The 21,149-nt window shown below is 46.1% G+C and overlaps 1 protein-coding gene across 10 annotated transcripts in view; it reads right to left on the reverse strand.

Moving 5' to 3' along the window:
• The window catches only part of mybpc1 (myosin binding protein C1), a 141,964-nt gene extending 129,205 nt beyond the window's left edge, over window positions 1-12,759 (reverse strand). For all 10 annotated transcript variants that reach the window (XM_073059768.1, XM_073059766.1, XM_073059765.1 and 7 more), the window contains exon 1: window positions 12,622-12,759. In XM_073059768.1, the coding sequence (XP_072915869.1) occupies window positions 12,622-12,646 (25 nt within the window). In that variant the 5' untranslated portion in view covers window positions 12,647-12,759. The remainder of the gene's footprint in view (window positions 1-12,621) is intronic.
• Window positions 12,760-21,149: the final 8,390 nt, after the last annotated feature.

Below are 21,149 nucleotides of genomic sequence, written 5' to 3' on the forward strand. Positions count from 1 at the left end.
GTGGAAAGAGAGGGAGGAGACTGCTGAGTCTCTTGCAATGATCTTTGCATCATCAATAGGGACGGGAGAAGCACTGGAGGATCGGAGGGCTGCAAATGTTGTTCCCTAGTTCAAAAAAGGGAGTAGAGATAACCCAGGAAATTAAAGACCAGTGAATCTGACTTCAATGGTGGGCAAGTTGTCCTTATGAGAATAGGTTGAGTGAACTTGGCTTTTTCTCCTTGGAGCGACGGAGGAGGAGAGGTGACCTGATAGAGGTGTAGAAGATGATGAGGGGCATAGCCATATCGTGTGGATAGCCAGAGGCTTTTTTCCAGGGCTGAAATGGTTATCACACGGGGCATAATTTTAAGGTGCTTGGGACTAGGTATCAAAGGAGTGTCAGGGGTAAGTTTTTCACACAGAGAGTGGTGGGTGCATGGAATGCACTGCCGGTGGTGGTGGAAGCGGATACAATAGGGTATTTTAAGAGCCTCTTCGATAAGTACATGGAGCTTAGAGGGCTATGCTGTAGGGAAACTCGAGGCAGTTTCTAGAGTAGGTTGCATGGTTGGCACAACATTGTGGGCTGAAGGGCCTGTAATGTGCTGTAGATTTCTATGTTTTACGTTCCATTGATTTGTGATGGGCACCGGCTGCTCATATGATGATCCACCGTCTGCTCCCATGGGTTCAAGTGCTACCTAGCAAGGGTGACGTAAGGCACTAGTGGAGGGAAGGAGCGCCCTACACCTCCTTTGGTAGCAAAGTATCTCCACCTCACTACCCAAGGATCTGAGTTAACAACTCAGTTGGGATGAAATCTCCAGATCCTTACCTACTGCTGACACACGGCTACAGACAGCCTGTACAAGAGCAAACATGACACTCCACACATCTCGATACAGCACTTAACGTCACACATTATTGGCAGGCACAGTGATAGATACCCGAGAAGCTCAAAGGAAGGTCACCTTCAATCAGTATCTGGTAATTTCTGAAAATGAGACCAGAGCTCCCAGCTGCTGTCTAACAGCGGGATGTCCATGCTTTGGTTCACAGTTGGAGGCTGGCCAAAACAGCAGTGGACACAGGAGAAGGTGCCCCATGAGACAGACAGCACATCCATGCGGAGGGCAAGAAAACTGAGCTTAGCTCCATATCCCTCAGTGGGATCATTACTATTAATGGGGAATCACAGTCGGAATCAGAACCAGCTTTAATATCATCACATATGTTGTGAAATTTGTTGTCTTTGTGGCAGCGGTACAAAGCAATAGACAATAATAGAAAACTGTGAATGACAGTGTGTGCGTGTGTGTGTGTATATATATATAAATTTTTATTTATATATATATATATATATATATATACACACACACACACACACACAATGGTTAAATTAAATAAGTCGGGCAAAAATAGAAATAAAAAAGTTGTCTGGTGGTGTTCATGGGTTCAATGTCCATTTAGGAATCAGATGGCAGAGGGGAAGAAGCTGTTCCTGAATTGGTGTGTGTGCCTTCAGGCTTCTGTATCTCCTCCCTGATGGTAACAATGAGAAGAGGGCACGTCCTGGGTGATGGGGGTCTTTAATAATGGATGCTGCTTTTTTGAGGCATCGCTTCTTGAAAGATGTCCTGGATACCTCAGAGGCTAGTGCCTATGATGGAGCTGATTAAGTTTACAATCCTCTGCAGCCTACTTTGATAAAGAAAGAAAATACAACGGATTCCAGTTGGACCATCAGTTAAATGGGGCAGCTGCATTTTTGGGACAATTTTCATCAGGAAAAGAACTGGGATTCTGTTTGTTTATTTGGAACACCACTGGGATGGTGGACTGTTGCTGAACAGTTTCTAACTAGCGTCAGTCTTGTACACTTGCATGGTCGTTGGACACTATAGAGCAAACTGACTTCAAATAGAATCAGTTAGATGTGCTTGTGTTACGTTATCTATTTGGGCCACGGATGCCGATTCAAGAAGCAGTGATTTTGGTTTTGTTTTTTATTTTGTCCTTGTGCTGGAAGGCTATGATCTGCAGTGGGTGTCTGCTGATTTTGGTCATTCACAGTCAATGAAAAGAACACAGCAGCCTACACTGGATGAACTCCTCTATTGATAACTATTAGGAACTAGTACACAGCTTTATAGTACTATATTAGACTTGGTGGTGTTCTAATTTGTTCTGTATTTCATTTAAATACATAATTTGTTACTCAGTTAAATTATAGTTTTTCTTTTTTTTTAAATACCTTTTTAACAATTTTCTTGAAGTTTTGGTTAATTGAAGCAGTCAGTTAATTGGCCCAAAATGTCCTGGTCTCAATGTGTCCCAATAAACTGGAATCCAGTGTACTTTACATTCTCATAGAAAACGTTTCCCTTAGGGCTCTGCAGCCTACAGAATACTAATTACTTAAAGTTCAAGTTTAACTTTCATGCAACCAGACATGAACACCCCACGAGTAGAGCCAAACAAAACAGTGTTCCTCCAGGGCCAAGGTGCAAAACACAGTACCAACAGTCACGCACAGCACAAAGCACACATAGCACATATAAGCTTGCAGCAAAATACAGCCGGTCAAAAAAATATAATATAGCCCATGTCCCTGAGTGGCATGTCCTGTAAATTGATGGTGTATGTGTGGTATCGGCAAGATGTCTCAGCAGTCGACAGATGAATGAATGTATGCACTGACACACGCACTACAGCTTGTCATTCCACCGATTGAACATCGGAGGGCAGCACCCACAGGTGACTATAGTGATGTACACTATGGGCATCTTGCACAAAGCAAGATCGCACAAGCATCGATGAAATCAATAACTAAATAACTTGGTTATTTTAAAGAAAAGGACACAAATTAGCTTTGCCTTGAGAAATACCAAGGATGAAATATTTCCTCCCACGTTCTAAAGCCGAGGATGTGCTGGGGGCAGCCCGCTAGTGTCGCCATGCTTCTGGCACCAACATGGCGTGCCCACAGCCCACTAACCCTAATCCATACAACTTTGGGGTGTGGGAGGAAACCAGCGCATCTGGAAGAAACCTATATAGTTGCAGGGAGAACGTACGAACTCCTTATAATCAGCGTACGGAATTGAACCCTGGTCACTGGCGCTGGAAAATGTTGCACTAGCTACTACAGTACCTTGCTGCCCAATGGGATAACAGACAATAAGAGGCTTAGAAAGAATAGATACATGGGGACATTAAAAACAAGGGGGCAGAGATTTAAGTTTTCAAGGGGACCCAAGATGTAAATTTATTGTACACCGACAATGGGTGATATCCAGAATACACTGACAGTGAAGGCAGTGGAATCAGATAAGTTTAATATTCATTTAGACAGGGAGTTTAGTGAGGGAGTGTGAGTGGATTTGGTTTTAGTGTGACTGGGCAGTGGTGTAAATCTTCACAGTGCCAGCAATCACCGATCAGGGTTCCATTCCTGCCCCTGTCAGTAAGGAGTCTGTACGTTCTCTCCGTGGGGGTTTCCTCCGCCCACTCTGGTTTCTTGTCTTCTCCTACATTCCAGCGATGTGCGAAGAAGGAACGGTCAATGTTTTGAGTCAAGGTACTCTATCAGGACCGGATTCATGCACCTGCAGCTCATTCCATAGATATGTTATGAAGAACTTGCCCTTCAAGCCCCTCTCACCTTAAATCTATGGCCTCCAGAATGGCAGAGTAGCCTAGCAGTCTGCGTAACACTTTACTGCACCACCATTGAGCACATTTACAAGGAGCACTGCCACAGGAAAGTAGCATCCATCATCAGGGACCCCCATCACCCAGGCCAACCTTTCTCCTCACTCCTGCCTTCAAGAAGGAGGTACAGAAGCCTTCAGGAACAGTTATTACCCCCCAAACATTAGGATAACTTTTATTTATTTATTGATTCATTGATTGAGATCCAACGTGGAACAGGCCCCTCTGGTCCTTTGAGCAGTGCCTCTGGCAAATACTGATTTAAACCTAGTTTAATCACGGGTCAATGTGCTATGACCAAATAACCCACCAACCAGAACAACTTTCAGCTGTGGCGGGGGGTGGGGGGGGGGGGAATCTGGAGGACCCAGAGGAAATGATGGGTCACATGAAGAATGTACAAACTCCTTACTGGGAGCAGCGGGAATTGAACCCAGGTGCTAACCACTATGCCCCCATTCACCCACTCCAAACACTGAAGTGATTCCACTTCCAGTGACTCTACAACTCATGTTCTCCATGTTTATTGTTTATTTATTTTATTTTATTTCTTTTCTTTATGTATTTGCACAGTTTGTTCTCTTTTGCAAATTGGTTGTTTGTCTATCTCCAGTGTGTGAGATTTTTCATCGATTCTATTGTGTTTCTTTCTATTTACTGTGAATGCCTGCAAAAAGCTGAATCTCAGGGTTGTATATGGTGACATATATCTAGTTTGATAATAAATTTACTCTGAACATTGAGCTTATAGCACCAGTGATCAGAAGGCTGGGATTCAATTCCCATCGCTGTCTGTGAGCTTGTACGTTTTCTCCGTGACTGTGTGGGTTTCCTCTGGGTGCTCCAGTTTCCTCCCACATTCCAAAGACATATGGGTTAGGGTTAGTAGGTGGTAGGCCTGTTACGTTGGTGCCAGAAGAGTGGCGACTCTTGCGGGCCGCCGCCGCACATCCAACTGTGACGCGGTGACGCAAACGATGCTTCTCATTACGTTTCAATACGTGTGCCACCTAAAGGTGATCTTTAATCTTCCCCAGTGTGTGCACCTGCTGGGCAGAAATGCAGCACGGCCTTTCCTGCTCTAACACTCTACAATTCACTGAGAAAGGAGCCTGTTATTAATAGCCTCAGCTCTGGCACAAGCCCCGGACTCTCTTTGATTTCCTCCCCAGTGCCTCAATAAACGTGTTGTGACATAGCATCAAGTTAGCTTCAGGAATGTGAATGAGTCTCAGGGAGTCGGGTCACTCTCCTTGCTGGGACTGATTCCTGGAACATTAATCACCGAGGACCCCTTTCATCGATTGGCTGATTCACTTCCATCCATGTGATACACCTCCAACCAATCAGAAACCAAGCTGCCTCATTGTCACCCAGATGGATAACTTAATGCTGGCAGCTGTAATAATTTGATTGCAGTCCCCATCTTCATCTCCCTAACAAACAGGTAAACAAGGAGGTTGACAGAAATAAAAACAATTATTTTTAACCATTCCCCTGACTTCTCTCAGCTTTTGCTCCTAGTCCTGCCCAGAAGACTGATGCTCGGTAGGCAAAGAGCAGGGCTACCTGGAGAATGGTGACTCCAGCCATGTTTAAATTCTGCAGCAGGGACCGAGTTCCTGATTCATTCCTCATCAGTCCCACAACTCTGCAGATTTCACACAGGAGCTTCATCTGAGCAGACGAACTGGATTGTTGTTAAATCCCTTCTAGTTGACTCAGGGAATGTCCTTATTCTGGCGGGAGGGGGGGGGGGGAGAGCGTGAGGTACTTAGTGCAGTTAACTTCTACGCTGTCAGAAGAAACTAGAAAGTAACAACAAATGCCAGAACTACCAGTAACACCCATTCCCTGTAAATAAATAGGGAGAGATACACTGGCCAAACTGACTATCGTATAACATTGAACATAGAACATTACAGCACAGTACAGGGCCTTTTAGTCCCACACCGTCAAATCAGGAACAGTTATTACCCTACAATTATCAGGTCTGGATAACTTAACTCTCCTCAACTCTGAACTGACTCCACAACCTATGGACTTACTTTCAAGGTTCTACAACTTTAATCTCAGTATTATATTTCTATCTATCTATCCACCCATCCTTTTTTATTTGCACAGTTTGTCTTCTTTTGCACATCGGTTGTTTGTCAGTCTGTGCTGGTGTAAGGTTTTTCATTGTCTCTATATAGTTCTTTGTTCGACCTTGAATGCCCACAAGAAAATGAATCTCTCATGGTAGTATATGGTGATATGTATATATACTTTGATAATAAATTTACTTTGAACCTTTTAACCTACTTTAAGATCAGTCTAACCCTTCCCTCCCCCGTAACCCTCTATTTTTCTGTCATCCATGTGCCTACCTGGAAGTTTCTTAAGTGTCCCTAATGTATCTGACTCTATCAAGTCAAGTCAACTTTTATTGTCATTTCGACCATAACTGCTGGTACAGTGCATAGTAAAAATGAGACAACGTTTTTCAGGACCATGGTGTTACATGACACAGTACAAAAACTAGACTGAACTACGTAGTAAAAAAACAACAACACAGAGAAAGCTACACTAGACCACAGACCTACACTGGACCTACCACCACCCCTGACAGGGCATTCCACACACTCATCTCCCTCTGTCTTCCCCTACTATACTTTAAAATTATACCTGCTTGTGTTAGCCATTTCTGCCCTGGGAAAAAGTCACTGTCTGCCCACTACATCTATGCCTCGGATCATCGGGTCAATGGGATGGAGGTACATTGGGCGGGAGAGAGCTGTAACACTCCCCACATACCCAGATGCAGAATCAGAATCAGATTCAGTATCACTGCTATATGTCACGAAATTTGTTGTTTAGCAGCCAAAGTACATAATAATAAAATACCATAAATTACAACAAGTATTTATTAAAAATAATTTAAATAAGTAGTAAAAAAGAGCAAAGATAATATTGAGGTAGTGTTCATGGGTTCATTGTCTGTTCAGAAATCTGGTGGCAATGGGGCAGAAGCTGTTCCTGAAACAGTGAGTGTGTATCTTTAGGCTCCTGTGCCTCCTTCCTGATGGTAGCAGTGAGTTGACAGCATGTCCTGGGCAATGGGGGTTCTTAATGAAGATACTGTGTGAAATCTCCATCTTGGAGGATCTATCTGGGCCTGGAATACTGATGCAAGCATGAAGAAGGCAGACCAGTGACTCTGCTTCAGTAGGAGTTTGAGGAGATTGGATAAGTCCCCAAAGACATACACAAGTTTCCGCAGGTGGAGAACATTCTGACTGTCTGATATGGAGGTTCCAATCCACAGGATCACAAGAGGCTGTAGGGGGTTGTAGCTCTATTATGGGTTCAATCCTCTCCACCATCAAAGTCATCTTCAAGTGGAAGTGCTTCACGAAGGTGGCATTGATCACTAAGGACTCTCACCATCCAGGACCTGCCCTCTTCTTATTACTACCATCTGGGAGAAGATACAGGAGCCTGAAGACCAACATTCTATTCAGAATCACTATTTGGAAACAGCTTCTTCTCCCTCAGATTCCAGAATGGTCCATGAACTCTATCTCATTATTTCTTGTGTTTGGACTATTTTTTATAGTTTATAGTAACTTTGTGAGTTTACAATGTACTGCTGCCACAAAACAACAAATCTCACATTAACTAAGCCAGTGATAAGACAGGGGCAGCACGGCGGTGTAGCAGTTAGCATAATGGTCTACATTGTCAGCGATTGGGGTTCAATTCCCACCACTGTTTGTAAAGAGTTCTCTCAGTGACCTCGGGGGTTTCCTCCAGATGCTCCGATTTCAGACCAGGTTTTGTGGGTGTGCCGTATTTGATGCTAGAAGCACAGTGACACTTGCAGCCTGCTCCCTGCACATCCTCCGGCTTCGTTGGTCATGACGTAAATGATGCATTTCTCTGTATGCTGCTGCCATCAGGTAGAAAGTACAAGAGCCCCAAGACTCACACCATCTGGATCAAGAACACTTACCACCCCTCAACCATCAGGCTCCTGATCAAAGGGGAGACAGTAAGCACACTCACTTGCCCTATCATTGAGATGTTCCCACAACCAGTGATCTCACTTTAAGGACTCTTTATCCCATTATCTCATGCTCTCATTATTTATTGCTATTTAGAAACATAGAAAACCTACAGCACAATACAGGCCCTTCAGCCCACAATGCTGTGCTGAACATGTCCTTACCTTAGAAATGACCTAGGGTTATCTCCTCTGCACCCTTTCTATGGTTTCCATATTTATATTTGCATTTGCACAGTCTTCTGCACTCTGGCTGATCTTTCATTGATCCTGTTTTAGTTACTATTCTATGCTGACGCTGGTTACGAGGAACAGCCTGACCCTGGTTGTGGACAGTAGCCATGGGCAGAGAGTGGGAGGGTTGTGACTGGAGATGTGGAGCTGAATTGCAGCCCGAAGCCCTAATCCCGTCTTCATTTTTCATTTGCCCTGAAGAGCTGTCGGCAGCCAGTGACGTACTGACAAGCAGCAGCTGTACAACACATCCTGGTTTGCCAGTCCCTGGGACAGGGTGCTGACAGCCAGTAGAAGATATTTAATCCAATCTGATTCACTCCACTAAAATTGGAATTGCAAAGCCCCTGCGCCGTTGTGACTGAGGCGCTTTGACCCCACTCGCTGGTTGAGGAGGCTTCACTCCCCTCTCTCCTCATCCTGAAATAACTCAAGAATGCGAAAAAGAAAATGGGAGAAAAGAGAAACGTAGAGATAGAAAGATCAATTCTGTCTCTGCAGGAGCTTTCAAACACCCCAGCATATCCCGAACTGTTTTAATACCCACTGAGTATTTCCGAAGTGCGTAAGAGTTACCAAATAATCAGTGGATGCAACACCCTCATAGTGAACTGCAATGTTTGTGACCAGCACAGTCCGAGGATGTGTTGGGGAGCCCACAAGTGTTGCTGTGCTTTTGACACCAACATAGCATGTCCACCTCTTACTAACCCTAACCCACAGGAAACCGGAGCACCCGCAGAAACCCACGCGGTCTCGAGGAGAATGTACCAACTCCTTCCAGACAGCAGCGGGAATTGAACCCGATCACTGGCACTGTAAAGCACTGCACTAACGGCTACACTACCACGTCACCCTCAGACCCTTCAGTCTGAGAGATCCCAGCCCCAACCCGGAACCCTTACAGGCACAGCAGGTGAGAAAGAGAGAGACGAGTGAACACCAACAAGGTGATAACAGCTGAAAGAAAAAGGCTGGCAGAGAGGGAGGAGGAAATTCTGTTATTCCATTGCTAAGTTCCTTACATTCCTTCGTCCACAGTTTCCAGGATCCTATCCGTCCTCCAATTCCCCGGAATGACAAGCCAACACACAGTAGATTTCGCTAAGCGGAAGTTCAAAGTTCAAAAGTCCGAAGTAAATTCATTATCAAAGTACATATATGTTACTATATACTACCCTGAAATTGATCTTCTTGCAGACATTTACAGGAAAACATAGAAATATGATAGAATTTATGAAAAAACTATGTATAACTAAAAGTGACAACCAATGTGCAAAGAAGACAAATTGTGCAAGTTAAAATAAATAAGTAACACTGAGAAGATTGAGAAAGTATGGATGCATGTGATCCAAGGGGACATTGCTTTGTGGATCCAGAACTAGCTTGCCCACAGAAGGCAAAGAGTGGTTGTAGACAGGTCATATTCTGCATGGAAGTCGATCACCAGTGGAGTGCTTCAGGGATCTGTTCTGGGACCCTTACTCTTCATGATTTTTATAAATGATCTGGATGAGGAAGTGAAGGGAGGGGTTAGTAAGTTTGCTGATGACACTAAGGTTGGAGGTGTGGATAGTGTGGAGGGCTGTCAGAGGTTACAGCGGGACATTGATAGGATGCAAAACTGGGCTGAGAAGTGGCAGATGGAGTTCAACCCAGATAAGTGTGAAGTGGTTCATTTTGGTAGGTCAAATATGATGGCAGAATATAGTATTAATGGTAAGACTCTTGGCAGTGTGGAGGATCAGAGGGATCTTGGGGTCCGGGTCCATAGGACGCTCAAAGCAGCTGCGCAGGTTGACTCTGTGGTTAAGAAGGCGTACAGTGTATTGGCCTTCATCAATCATGGAATTGAATTTAGGAGCTGAGAGGTACTGTTGTAGCTATATAGGACCCGGGTCAGACCCCACTTGGAGTACTGTGCTCAGTTCTGGTCGCCTCACTACAGGAAGGATGTGGAAACTATAGAAAGGGTGCAGAGGAGATTTACAAGGATGTTTCCTGGATTGGGGAGCATGCCTTATGAGAATAGGTTGAGTGAACTCGGCCTTTTTTCCTTGGAGCAACAGAGGATGAGAGGTGACCTGATAGAGGTGTATAAGATGATGAGAGGCATTGATCGTGTGGGTAGTCAGAGGCTTTTCCCCAGGGCTGTAATGGTTGCCACGAGAGGACACAGGTTTATGGTGCTGGGGAGCAGGTACAGAGGAGATGTCAGGGGTAAGTTTTTTACTCAGAGAGTGGTGAGTGTGTGGAATGGACTGCCAGCAATGGTGGTGGAGGCGGATATGATAGGGTCTTTTAAGAGCCTTTTGGATAGGTACATGGAGCTCAGTAAAATAGAGGGCAATAGGTAAGCCTAGTAATTTCTAAGGTAAGGATATATTTGGCACAGCATTGTGGGCTGAAGGGCCTGTATTGTGCTGTAGGTTTTCTATGTTTCTGGGTTTCTAAGGTGAGTTGTAGAGTCCTTGAAAGCAAGTCTACAGGTTGTGGAATCTGTTCAGTGTTGTCGAGAGTGAAGCTATCCATACTGGTTCAAGGGTCTGATGGTTGTAGGGTAATAACAGTTCCTGAAGCTGATAGTGAGGGAAATTGGTCCCAAGCGTGACCATAAACTTCATGAACGGAGACACAGAAGACTTGAAATGCCAAAATGCAGAGGAATATACGAGCGGAGGGAGCGTTATCACACAAACATTAGAATCAGCCTGTTCTGCCGAGTTCCTCCAGCAGTCTGTGTGTTGCTGTGGACTCCATCTCCCTGGTGTGTCCAATGTGCTGGCAGGTCTCAGCAGGTCCATCAGCATCTGTGGGGAAGAGCGAACAGTGTCCACCACAGATGCTGCTCCACCTGCAGGGTTCCTCCAGCAGATTGCTTGTTGCTGGATCAAAGTGTAGGTTCATGGGGATGGGGAGGGAAGAGAAAGGGTTGGACAGGCAATGGTTGAGTAAATGAATTCTAAAACAGAGGAAGAATGGTGCATGGCCAAATGGAGATTGGAAGGGTGGGTGCAGGCAAAGATGGCAATTGGAATTAAAATCGTATTTTTATTATCATATGTAAAGATTAGCTTTATTTGTCACATGTACCCTGAATATCCAGTGAAAGATACACGCACCAGTGTAGCATGTCCACAACTCACTAACCCTAACCTGTTCGTCTTTGGACAGTGGGAGGAAACCGGAGCAACAGGAGGAAATTCACATGGTCATGAGGAGAATGTATAAACTCCTTACAGAGAGTGATGGAATTACAGAGAGAGATGGAATTAAACCTGGTCTGTTGGAGCTGCAAAGTGTTCTACCCCACAATGTACCTAGATACAGTGAAGTCGTGTCTTGCATACTGTCCATACAGATCAGATCATTGCACAGTATATTGAAATAGTACAAGGTAAAACAATAACAGAGTGCAGAAGTGTACTAGAACTTTAAATAGCATTGATTAAAATCAGGAGGGACAGTAACATAGACAGTAACAATCTTTTCCCCAGGGTAGGGGAAACCAAATCTAGGGGGCAAAGGGTTAGGGGCAACTTCTTCACACAGAGGGTGGTGAGTCTATGGAGTATGGTTGAGGCAGGTACAATAGTATCATTTAAGAGGAACTTGGAGAGGCACATGGTGGGGTGGGGCTTGCATAGATACAGGCCGAATGCAGGAAATTGGGACAAGCTGGGTTGGCACTGTGGTCAGTATGGACTGGATGGGCCCAAGGGCCTGTATTGCTCTATGATTCTAAGAACATGAATGCTGGCTGCACAGATTTGGGTAATGTGTCAACCCTGAGATAGAACGGGACGAGGACAGGTCCTCGGTGGACAGGAGATGCTGGAAATCCTGAGCAACACCCAGGAGCTCAGCAGGTCAGGCAGCGTCCTTGAAAAGCACAGAACTAAGGAAGGGTCTGGACCAGAAACATCAACTGTTCAATCCGAAGGGTTTCGGCCCGAAACGTCATTTGTACTCTTTTCCAGAGATGCTGCCTGGCCTGCTGAATCCCTCCAGCATTGTGTGTGTGTTGCTCGGATTTCCCGCATCTGCAGATCTTCTCTTGTTTACCATGCAGTGTCCAGGCTGGGTCCCTATTCCTTGGAAAGTGGGAGAATGAGGAGCTGGGTGAAAGACCAGGAGCGGCATAAATAAGGTGGACCGTAACAGGTTTTTCCCCGGGGTAGGGGAGACCAAAACTAGGGGGCATAGGTTTCGAGTGAGAAGGGAAAGATTTAAAAAGGGGCGTGGGAGGTAACGTTTTCATACACAGGGGGTGGTGAGTGTGTGGAACCAGCTGCCGGGGAAGTGGTTCCATCAGGTACAACAGCGTAGAAGCGAATAGAGGAGCGGCGATTGGAATGATAAGTGTGTCCAACGCAGTAATTTGGCCGACATGGACTGTGTGGGCCGAATGGCCTGCATTTGTGCAGAATAACTCCATGACAACGAACTCCGTAACTTCTCGCTTTGCCCTACTGTGCCAACCTATTACCCGTGCGGTAACTGTCCAGGAAGCCGCAGCCTGTTTGCCTTTTAACTGCGTGAAGCCCGCAATATTCGGGGGATTCCCGGACAATATGACTGTACTCAGGAAACGCTCGGTGGGGCAGCAGAGGTGAGTTGTATCCTCCCCGGGTGTCTGACCTTACCTGTCTTTTTCACCGGTTCTGGCATGGCTAGTGTTAGTCCCCCGCGCGTTCCTCCGGCCACTCGCGGTTCACAACATGACCCTCTGGAGGGGATGCAAAGACGGAGACAGAAGACAATTGCCCATCTTCCTATTTATACCGAGCCGTCAGAGTGCCCGCCTCCCGCCCGCTGTGGAAAGGCGGGCGCCGGGAACGCCAGCTGCAACTCCCACTTCATTCGGGGCGGTGAGACCGGCACCGCTTCCAGCGACAATATGAAACTCTTTATTTACAAAGTCAGTCGGTGTCGAGAACGTTGTGTTTGGAGCATTGCTTTCATTGTGTTTTTAGTAGATCCGGAGAAACAATCATTTTGTCCTCCTTTACTTCTGTGTACTGAAGAGAGGCAGCAAAAAATGTGAATAGAACAGTGTGTGAGAGAGGGGAGTGTGTGTGAGTGAGTGAGGGGGAATGTGTGTGTTTGTGAGTGAGAGTGTGTGTGAGAGAGGGGAGTGTGAGTGAGGGGAATGCGTGTGTTTGTGAGTGAGAGTGTGTGTGAGAGAGCGAGGGAGTGTGAGTGAGTGAGTGAGTGAGAATTCGTGTTTGTGAGTGAGAGTGTGAGTGAGTGAGTGAGGGGAATGCGTGTGTTTGTGAGTGAGAGTGTGTGTGAGAGAGCGAGGGAGTGTGAGTGAGGGGAATGCGTGTGTTTGTAAGTGAGAGTGTGTGTGAGAGAGGGGAGTGTGTGTGAGCGAGTGAGGGAGAATGCGTGTGTTTGTGAGTGAGAGTGTGTGTGAGAGAGGGGAGTGTGTGTGAGCGAGTGAGGGAGAATGCGTGTGTTTGTGAGTGAGAGTGTGTGTGAGCGAGTGAGGGAGAATGCGTGTGTTTGTGAGTGAGAGTGTGTGTGAGAGAGCGAGGGAGAATGCGTGTGTTTGTGAGTGAGAGTGTGTGTGAGTGAGTGAGGGGAATGCGTGTGTTTGTGAGTGAGAGTGTGTGTGAGAGAGCGAGGGAGTGTGAGTGAGTGAGTGAGGGGAATGCGTGTGTTTGTGAGTGAGAGTGTGTGTGAGAGAGGGAGGGAGTTTGAGTGAGTGAGGGGGAATGCGTGTGTTTGTGAGTGAGAGTGTGTGTGAGAGAGGGAATGAGTGAGTGAGGGAGAATGCGTGTGTTTGTGAGTGAGAGTGTGTGTGAGAGAGAGAGGGAGTGTGAGTGAGTGAGGGGAATGCGTGTGTTTGTGAGTGAGAGTGTGTGTGAGAGTGTGTGTGAGAGAGAGAGGGAGTGTGAGTGAGTGAGTGAGGGGAATGCGTGTGTTTGTGAGTGAGAGTGTGTGTGAGAGAGGGAGGGAGTGTGTGAGTGAGTGAGGGGGAATGTGTGTGTTTGTGAGTGAGAGTGTGTGTGAGAGAGGGAGGGAGTTTGAGTGAGTGAGGGGGAATGCGTGTGTTTGTGAGTGAGAGTGTGTGTGAGAGAGGGAGTTTGAGTGAGTGAGGGGAATGCGTGTGTTTGTGAGTGAGAGTGTGTGTGAGAGAGGGAGGGAGTGTGTGAGTGAGTGAGGGGGAATGCGTGTGTTTGTGAGTGAGAGTGTGTGTGAGAGAGGGAGGGAGTGTGTGAGTGAGTGAGGGGGAATGCGTGTGTTTGTGAGTGAGAGTGTGTGTGAGAGAGCGAGGGAGTGTGTGAGTGAGTGAGGGGGAATGCGTGTGTTTGTGAGTGAGAGTGTGTGTGAGAGAGGGAAGGAGTGTGAGTGAGTGAGGGGGATGTGTGTGTTTGTGAGTGAGAATGTGTGTGAGAGAGGGAGGGAGTGTGTGAGTGAGTGAGTGAGGGGGAATGTGTGTGTTTGTGAGTGAGTGTGTGTGAGAGAGGGAGGGAGTGTGAGTGAGTGAGGGGAATGTGTGTGTTTGTGAGTGAGTGTCTGTGAGAGAGGGAGGGAGTGTGTGAGTGAGTGAGGGGGAATGCGTGTGTTTGTGAGTGAGAGTGTGTGTGTGTGTGTGTGTGTGTGTGTGAGGGAGGGAGTGTGTGTCCGCAGTGTGTATGTGTGTGAGGGAGAGAAATAGAGAGGGAAAGAGATAGAGTGAATGAGTGAGATGAAAAGAGTGACTAAGTGAGGAGAGAGAGAAGGAATTTTCAGAATCTACAGTCGCAGGTTTGAAACTAACTGTGTAAGAAAGAAATACATCCCTCACAGTTAACAGGGATTTGCATTTCGATAGCGCCTTCACTTACTTCGAGGAAGGTTAGAAGCGCTCTTGGTTATTGGAGAGCAACACATACAAAATGCTGGATTAATTCAGCAGGTCAGGCAGTATCTATGGAGAGGAATAAACAGTCCATGTTTCGGGCCGAGGCCGACATTTGGACTGATGTGCACAGGTCCACCCTTTCATACATTGGTCAGATACCTCTCTGCCCTTCAAACATAACACTGGTCAGATACATCGGTCAGATACCAGCCTTCCTTGTCGTTCAATAAGATCATGTCTGACCTTCCCCCCCCCCCCCACTTGTAGTTTTCCTACTAATCATTAAAGAGTCATACAGCTCAGAAACAGGCCTTTCAGCCCATCTGGTCAATACTAGACCCACTACCTGCGACTGCCCATGTGTCTCCAAATCCCTCTCATCCATGTACCTGTCTTTTACCTTGCTGAGCTCATGAACACTACCTTACTATTTCAGCTGTCTTTGGCACTGCTCATTTATTATATATTTCTCATTATAATTTATAGTATGGTTTATGTATTGCACTCTACTGCTGTTGCAAAACAACAAATTTCATGAGGTTGTCAGTGATAATAGACCTGATTCTGATTCTGATGCATGTGTCTCAACTACCTTCTCGGGCAGCTCATTCCACACACAATGTATGTATTTTATAGAGCAATGCAGGCCATTCAGTCTATCCAGTCTATGCTGATCACTGTACCCAACCAGCGAGTCTCAATCTCCTGCATTCGGCCCATCTCCAGCTCAGCCTCGCCCTTCCACGTACCTGTCCAAGTGATGCAACTGTACCTGTCTCAACCACTTCCTCTGGCAGCTTGTTCCATACACTCTGCATGAAGAAGCTACTCACTCAGGTGCCTTTTAAACCTTTCCCCTCTCACCCTAAGCCTATGCCCATCTGGTTTAGGATGTCTCTACCTTGTAAACCTTATCTATGCCCATCATGATTTTAAAAGCCTCTTTATAAGGTCGCCCCTCATTCTCCAATGTCCCAAGTAACATTTAAGGGAAGCTTGGAGAGGTCATTGACTGGAAGGATCTGCTCTGGGTGCAGGTAAATGGGATTGATGAAGGGTCTCAGCTGCTCATTTGCCCCCATAGATGCTGCCTGACCTGCTGAGATCCTCTGGCATTTTGTGTGTGCTTTCTCATCTCCGTTGAGAAACAAGCTTACTTTGACTGGGACCCCTGGTTCTGCACACCCTAGCCAGGTGATGCATCTGCCTACATACGAAATTTTACTTTATTTTATTTGGAGATACAGCACAGTAACAGACCCTTCTGGCCCAATGAGCCCACTCTGTCCAATTACACCCATGTGACCAATTAACCGTCTAACACGAGCATCTTTGGAATGTGGCAGGAAACTCAGAAGAAAACCACGTGGTGACGGGGAGAACATTCAAACTCCTCACAGTGGTGGGAATTCAACTGGGGTTAATTCAGAGTTATCTTTATCCTAGAAATTAGCTATGTTGGACAGCAGATAATTCTCCCAGGCACCCTGTGAACACTGATTTAGCCCTCAATCCACTTCACAAACAAATATCTCATTTGATTATTAAAGCACAGAATGGATGGGCTGAAGGACTCTATGACTCTCTCTATTACCTAGATGGAGTGGCCTTGGAGAGAATTTTTCCAATAGTTGGGAATTCTAGGACCAAAGGGAACAGCCTCAGAATAGAGGGACATCCATTAAGAACAGAAATGAGGAGAAATTTCTTTAGCCGGAGGGTGGTGAATCTGTGGAATTCATCGCCACGGATGACCGTGGAGGCCAAGTCATTGGGTATATTTAAAGCAGAGGTTGATAGGTTCTTAATTAGTAAGTGTGTCAAAGGTTATGGGAGAAGGCAGAATGGGGTTCGGGGGATAATAAATCAGCCATGATGGAATGGCGACCAGACCTGATGGGCCAAATGTCCTAATTCTGTCCCAATGTCTCATGGTCTTATGGTCCACAGGAAGGGGAAGTCAAAGTACCACACGCCAGGGGCTGGTGAATCTGTGCAATGCATTGCCACAGGTGTCCGTGCAGGCCGAGTCATCAAATATATTCAAAGAAGCAGTTGATAGGTTCTTGATTAGTCAGGGCATTTAAAGTTATGTGGAGAAGTCAGGAAAATGGAGTTGAGAAGGAATCAATCAGCCATGATGGAATGGAGGAGCAGACTCTATGGGCTGAATGTTTGTGACATCTTGCTGTGCACAGACCAACTGCATTTCCTACCCCCTCACAAGGGAATAGGGAGGCTGTTTCTGGTGAAAGGCACTACAGTAATGCAGACCTTTTCTCCTAATTGTTTTGGGTTTACCTTGTGGACTCAATCATACGGTCAGTTGTGTAACAAGAACCTTTGTTTTGACAAACTGATGCCTTTAATAGGAAAAGGGATGCGGTCGGTCGTAGTCCAAATATAAACTTGTCAGCCTGCAGCTTAAAGAGATCTGTGTCCCGTTCAGGACAATAGAATCCCCGGCGACCCAGTGTCCTGAAAGAGAATTTATAGTCTGCTTGTTTTAGACTCTGACTACAGCCACTCAGTATTTTGCATTATTTTTGGAGGGGCGGCTGAGAATCGAACCGGTCAGCTTGTGTCTGCCTGAGCGTTGGCACACAGCACTGGATCAACATCTGAGAGCTCTGGACTGAGACTGATGGGTGAAAGTTAATCCCAAATTAAGTTGTAATGTAGACGGGCCAATTCAGGAAATTCACCACTGACCAGATAGCATCTCTGAAGCAAAGTTCAGGGCACATGACAGCCCAGAATTCTTTCCCCTGGTCAGATTCAGCTTCAGATACAGATTCAAAGTTCAAAGTAAATTTTATCATCAAAGTACATATATATCACCATATACAAACCCTGAGATTCATTTTCCTGTGGGCATACTCAGCAAATCTATAGAATAGTAACTGTAACAGGATCAGTGAAGGATCAACCAGAGTGCAGAAGACAACAAACTGTGCAGATGCAAATATAAATAAATAACAATAAATAACAAGAACATGAGATAATGAGATCATAAAGAGTCCTTAAGGTGAGATCATTGGTTGTGGGAAGATATCAAGGGATGGACAAGTGAGTGTGGTTATCCCCTTTTGACCTACAGTCTGATGGTTGAGAGCTAGTAACTGTTCTTGAACCTGGTGGTGTGAGTCCCGAGGCCCCTGTATCTTCTACCTGATGGCAGCAGCGAGAAAAGAGCATGGGCTGGGTGGTGAGGATCTGTGATCATGGATGCTGCTTTCCTATGGCAACGTTTCATGGAGATATGCTCAATGGTTGGGAGGGCTTCACCGGTGATTCAGATTTATTTATTGATCACGTGTACATCAAAACATGTGGTGAAATGCATCACTTGCTTCTTTTACAAGGACGTAGCCAGGTCTTGAGGACCTGTGTTTAGGGAATAGTTTAGGACTTTATTCACTGGACCATCAGAGAATGAGGGAAGATTTCATAGTGGTATACAAAATTATGAGGGGTATAGATAGGGTAAATGCAAATGGGCTTTTTCCACTGAGGTTGAGCGAGACTAGAACTAGAAGTCATGGGTTAAGGGTAAAAGGTGAAATGGTTAAGGGCAACTAGAGGGGGATTTTTTTCACACAGAGGGTGGAGAGAGTGTGGAATGAGCTTCCAGCAGAAATGGTGGATGTGGGTTAGATTTCAAAACTTGAAAGAAGCTTGGATAGGTACATGGATGGTAGGCGTATGGAGGGCTATGGTCCAGGTGCGGGCTAATGGGACTACACAGATTAATAATTCAGCATGGACCAGATGGGCTGAAGGGCCAGTTTCAGTACTGTAGAGTTCTATGACTCTTTGACCCTTTGACTCGAACCAAGGATCTGGACGTATCCCACCAGCATCAGCACATCAACACCTACATAACATTTCCACAAAGTTCAGCAGATCAACCCAGAACACAACAAGCAACAAAACCTGGAGGTGTGGTTGGTCGTGTCTGGGGGTTAGAAGTCCATGACACAGTTGCTTCAGTATTCACATTCAGATTTGTTCATCATGTGTACATTGAAACACACAGTGAAATGCATTGTCTGGGTTAACAACCTCAGGATGTGCTGGGGGCAGCCCGCAACTGTCACCACGTGTTCCAACGCCAAAACTTCATGCCCGCCCAGTTCAGCAGAACAGCACCAACAACAAAAACAACATCAACAAAACAAATTAATGACAACGAAACAATAAACACAAGATGCTGGAAATCCAGAGCAACACACACAAAATGCTGGAGGAACTCAGCAAGTCAGGCAGCATCTATGGGAATGAATAAAAAAGACGATGCTTTGGGCCGAGACACCCCTTTCCCACCCTTCTACCCACCCACCCACACAGACAGACATGCCTCCAACCCCAGAACAGGCCACCTCTGGGGCTCTGGCCACCAGTCTGCAATACTGCCCTCAGACAAGATGCTGGAGGAACTCAGTAGGTCAGGCAGCATCTGTGGAAGGAAATACACAGTGGATGTTTCATCTGGACTGAGAGATAAAGGGGAGATCATCATCGTTATGTGCTGTGTTGTATGATGTCATAATTACGTACTGTCATATGACATCATCATTATTATGTGCTGACCATGATTGTTCTTGGCAAATTTTTCTACAGAAGTGGTTTGCCATTGCCTTCTTCTGGGCAGTGTCTTTACAAGATGGGTGACCCCAGCCATTATCAATACTCTTCAGAGATTGTCTGACTGGCGTCAGCGGTCACATAACCAGGACTTGTGATATGCACTGGATGCTCATACGACTGTCCACAGGGATGACCTGCAGGCTAGCAGAGGGAAGGAGCAGCTTACACCTCCTTTGGTAGGGACGTATCTCCACCCTGCCTCCTAAAAGGGGAGATAGCTGGTATAAAAAGGCGGTGGGAAGTGTGGTTATCTTACGTTGAACTTTCAGTCCAGATGAAGAGTTTTGATCCAAAATGCCAGCTGTCCATTTCCCTCCATAGATGCTGCCTGACCTGCTGAGTTCCTCCAGTATTTTGTTTATGTTGCTCTGGATTTCCAGCATCTGCAAAACCTTTTTTTTTCCTTTATTTATAGCACTACATACAAAATGCTGGAGGAACTCAGCAGGCCAGGCAGTGTCTAAGGAAAAAAGTACAGTTGACGTTTCGGGCTGAGACCCTTCGGCAGGACTGGGGGAAAAAAGCTAAGTAGTAGATTTAAAAGGTGGAGGGAGGGGAGAGAGAAACACAAGGTGATGGGGGGAGGGATGAAGTAAAGAGCTGGGAAGCTGAGTGGTGAAAGAGATACAGAACTGGAGAAGGGGGAGTCTGATCGAAGAGGACAGAAGGCCATGGAAGAAAGAAAAGGGGGGGAGGAGCACCAGAGGGAGACGATGGGCAGGCAAGGAGATAAGGTGAGAGAGGGAAAAGGGGATGGGGAATGGCGAAGGACATGTGGGCCACTACTGGAAGTTCAAGAAATCAAGTTCATGCCATCAGGCTGGAGGCTATCCAGACGGAATATAAGGTGTTGTTCCTCCAACCTAAATGTGGCCTCATCACAACAGTGGAGGAGGCCATGGATAGACATATCAGAATGGGAATGGGGAGTAGAATTAAAATGGGAGGGCACTGGGAGATCGTGCTTTTTCTGTGGACAGAGTGTAGGTGCTTGGAAAAGCTGTCTTCTAATCTACATCAGGTCTCACCAATATACAGGAGGCCACACCAGGAGCAACGGACAAGGTATTTGACCCCAATAGACTCACAGGTGAAGTGTCACCTCTCCTGGAAGGACTGTTTGGGGCCCTGAATGGTAGTGAGGAAGGAGGTATAGCTTTTGTTCCGATTGCAGGAAGCCAGGAGGGAGATCAGTGGGGAGGGAGTGGACAAGGGAGTCACATAGGGAGCGATCCCTGCAGAAGGCAGAAAGTGGGGGAGAGGGAAAGATGTACCTGGTGGTGGGAGCCCGTTGGAGGTGATGGAAGTTACGGAGAATTATGTGGTGGACCTGGAGAGTGGTGAGGTGGTAGGTGAGGAAAAGAGGAAGCCTCTCCCTGTTAGGGTGGCGGGAGGATGGGGTAAGAGCAAGAAAATACTTCTGTTTTCTTGTAAATGCTCCTTATCCACAGTTTAGCAACTCTATGACCACGTTGATCACCTTGCACTGACATGGGCTTTTCCTCTTTTAGTTGCATTCTGTCTTTCCAAAAATGCATACAATTGATGATTTCTGGTCAAGGTGGTGCCTGCATACAATGATCACAAAACCACATATTTCACTTTATTTATGTCTTTTACGTTTGTTTTTCATCTGGGATGTGATTCTGGAACTGCTGGAGCCTGCGGTTT

Source organism: Hemitrygon akajei, chromosome 10 (genome assembly GCF_048418815.1).
Source record: "Hemitrygon akajei chromosome 10, sHemAka1.3, whole genome shotgun sequence".
NCBI classification, from domain to species: Eukaryota; Metazoa; Chordata; class Chondrichthyes; order Myliobatiformes; family Dasyatidae; genus Hemitrygon; species Hemitrygon akajei.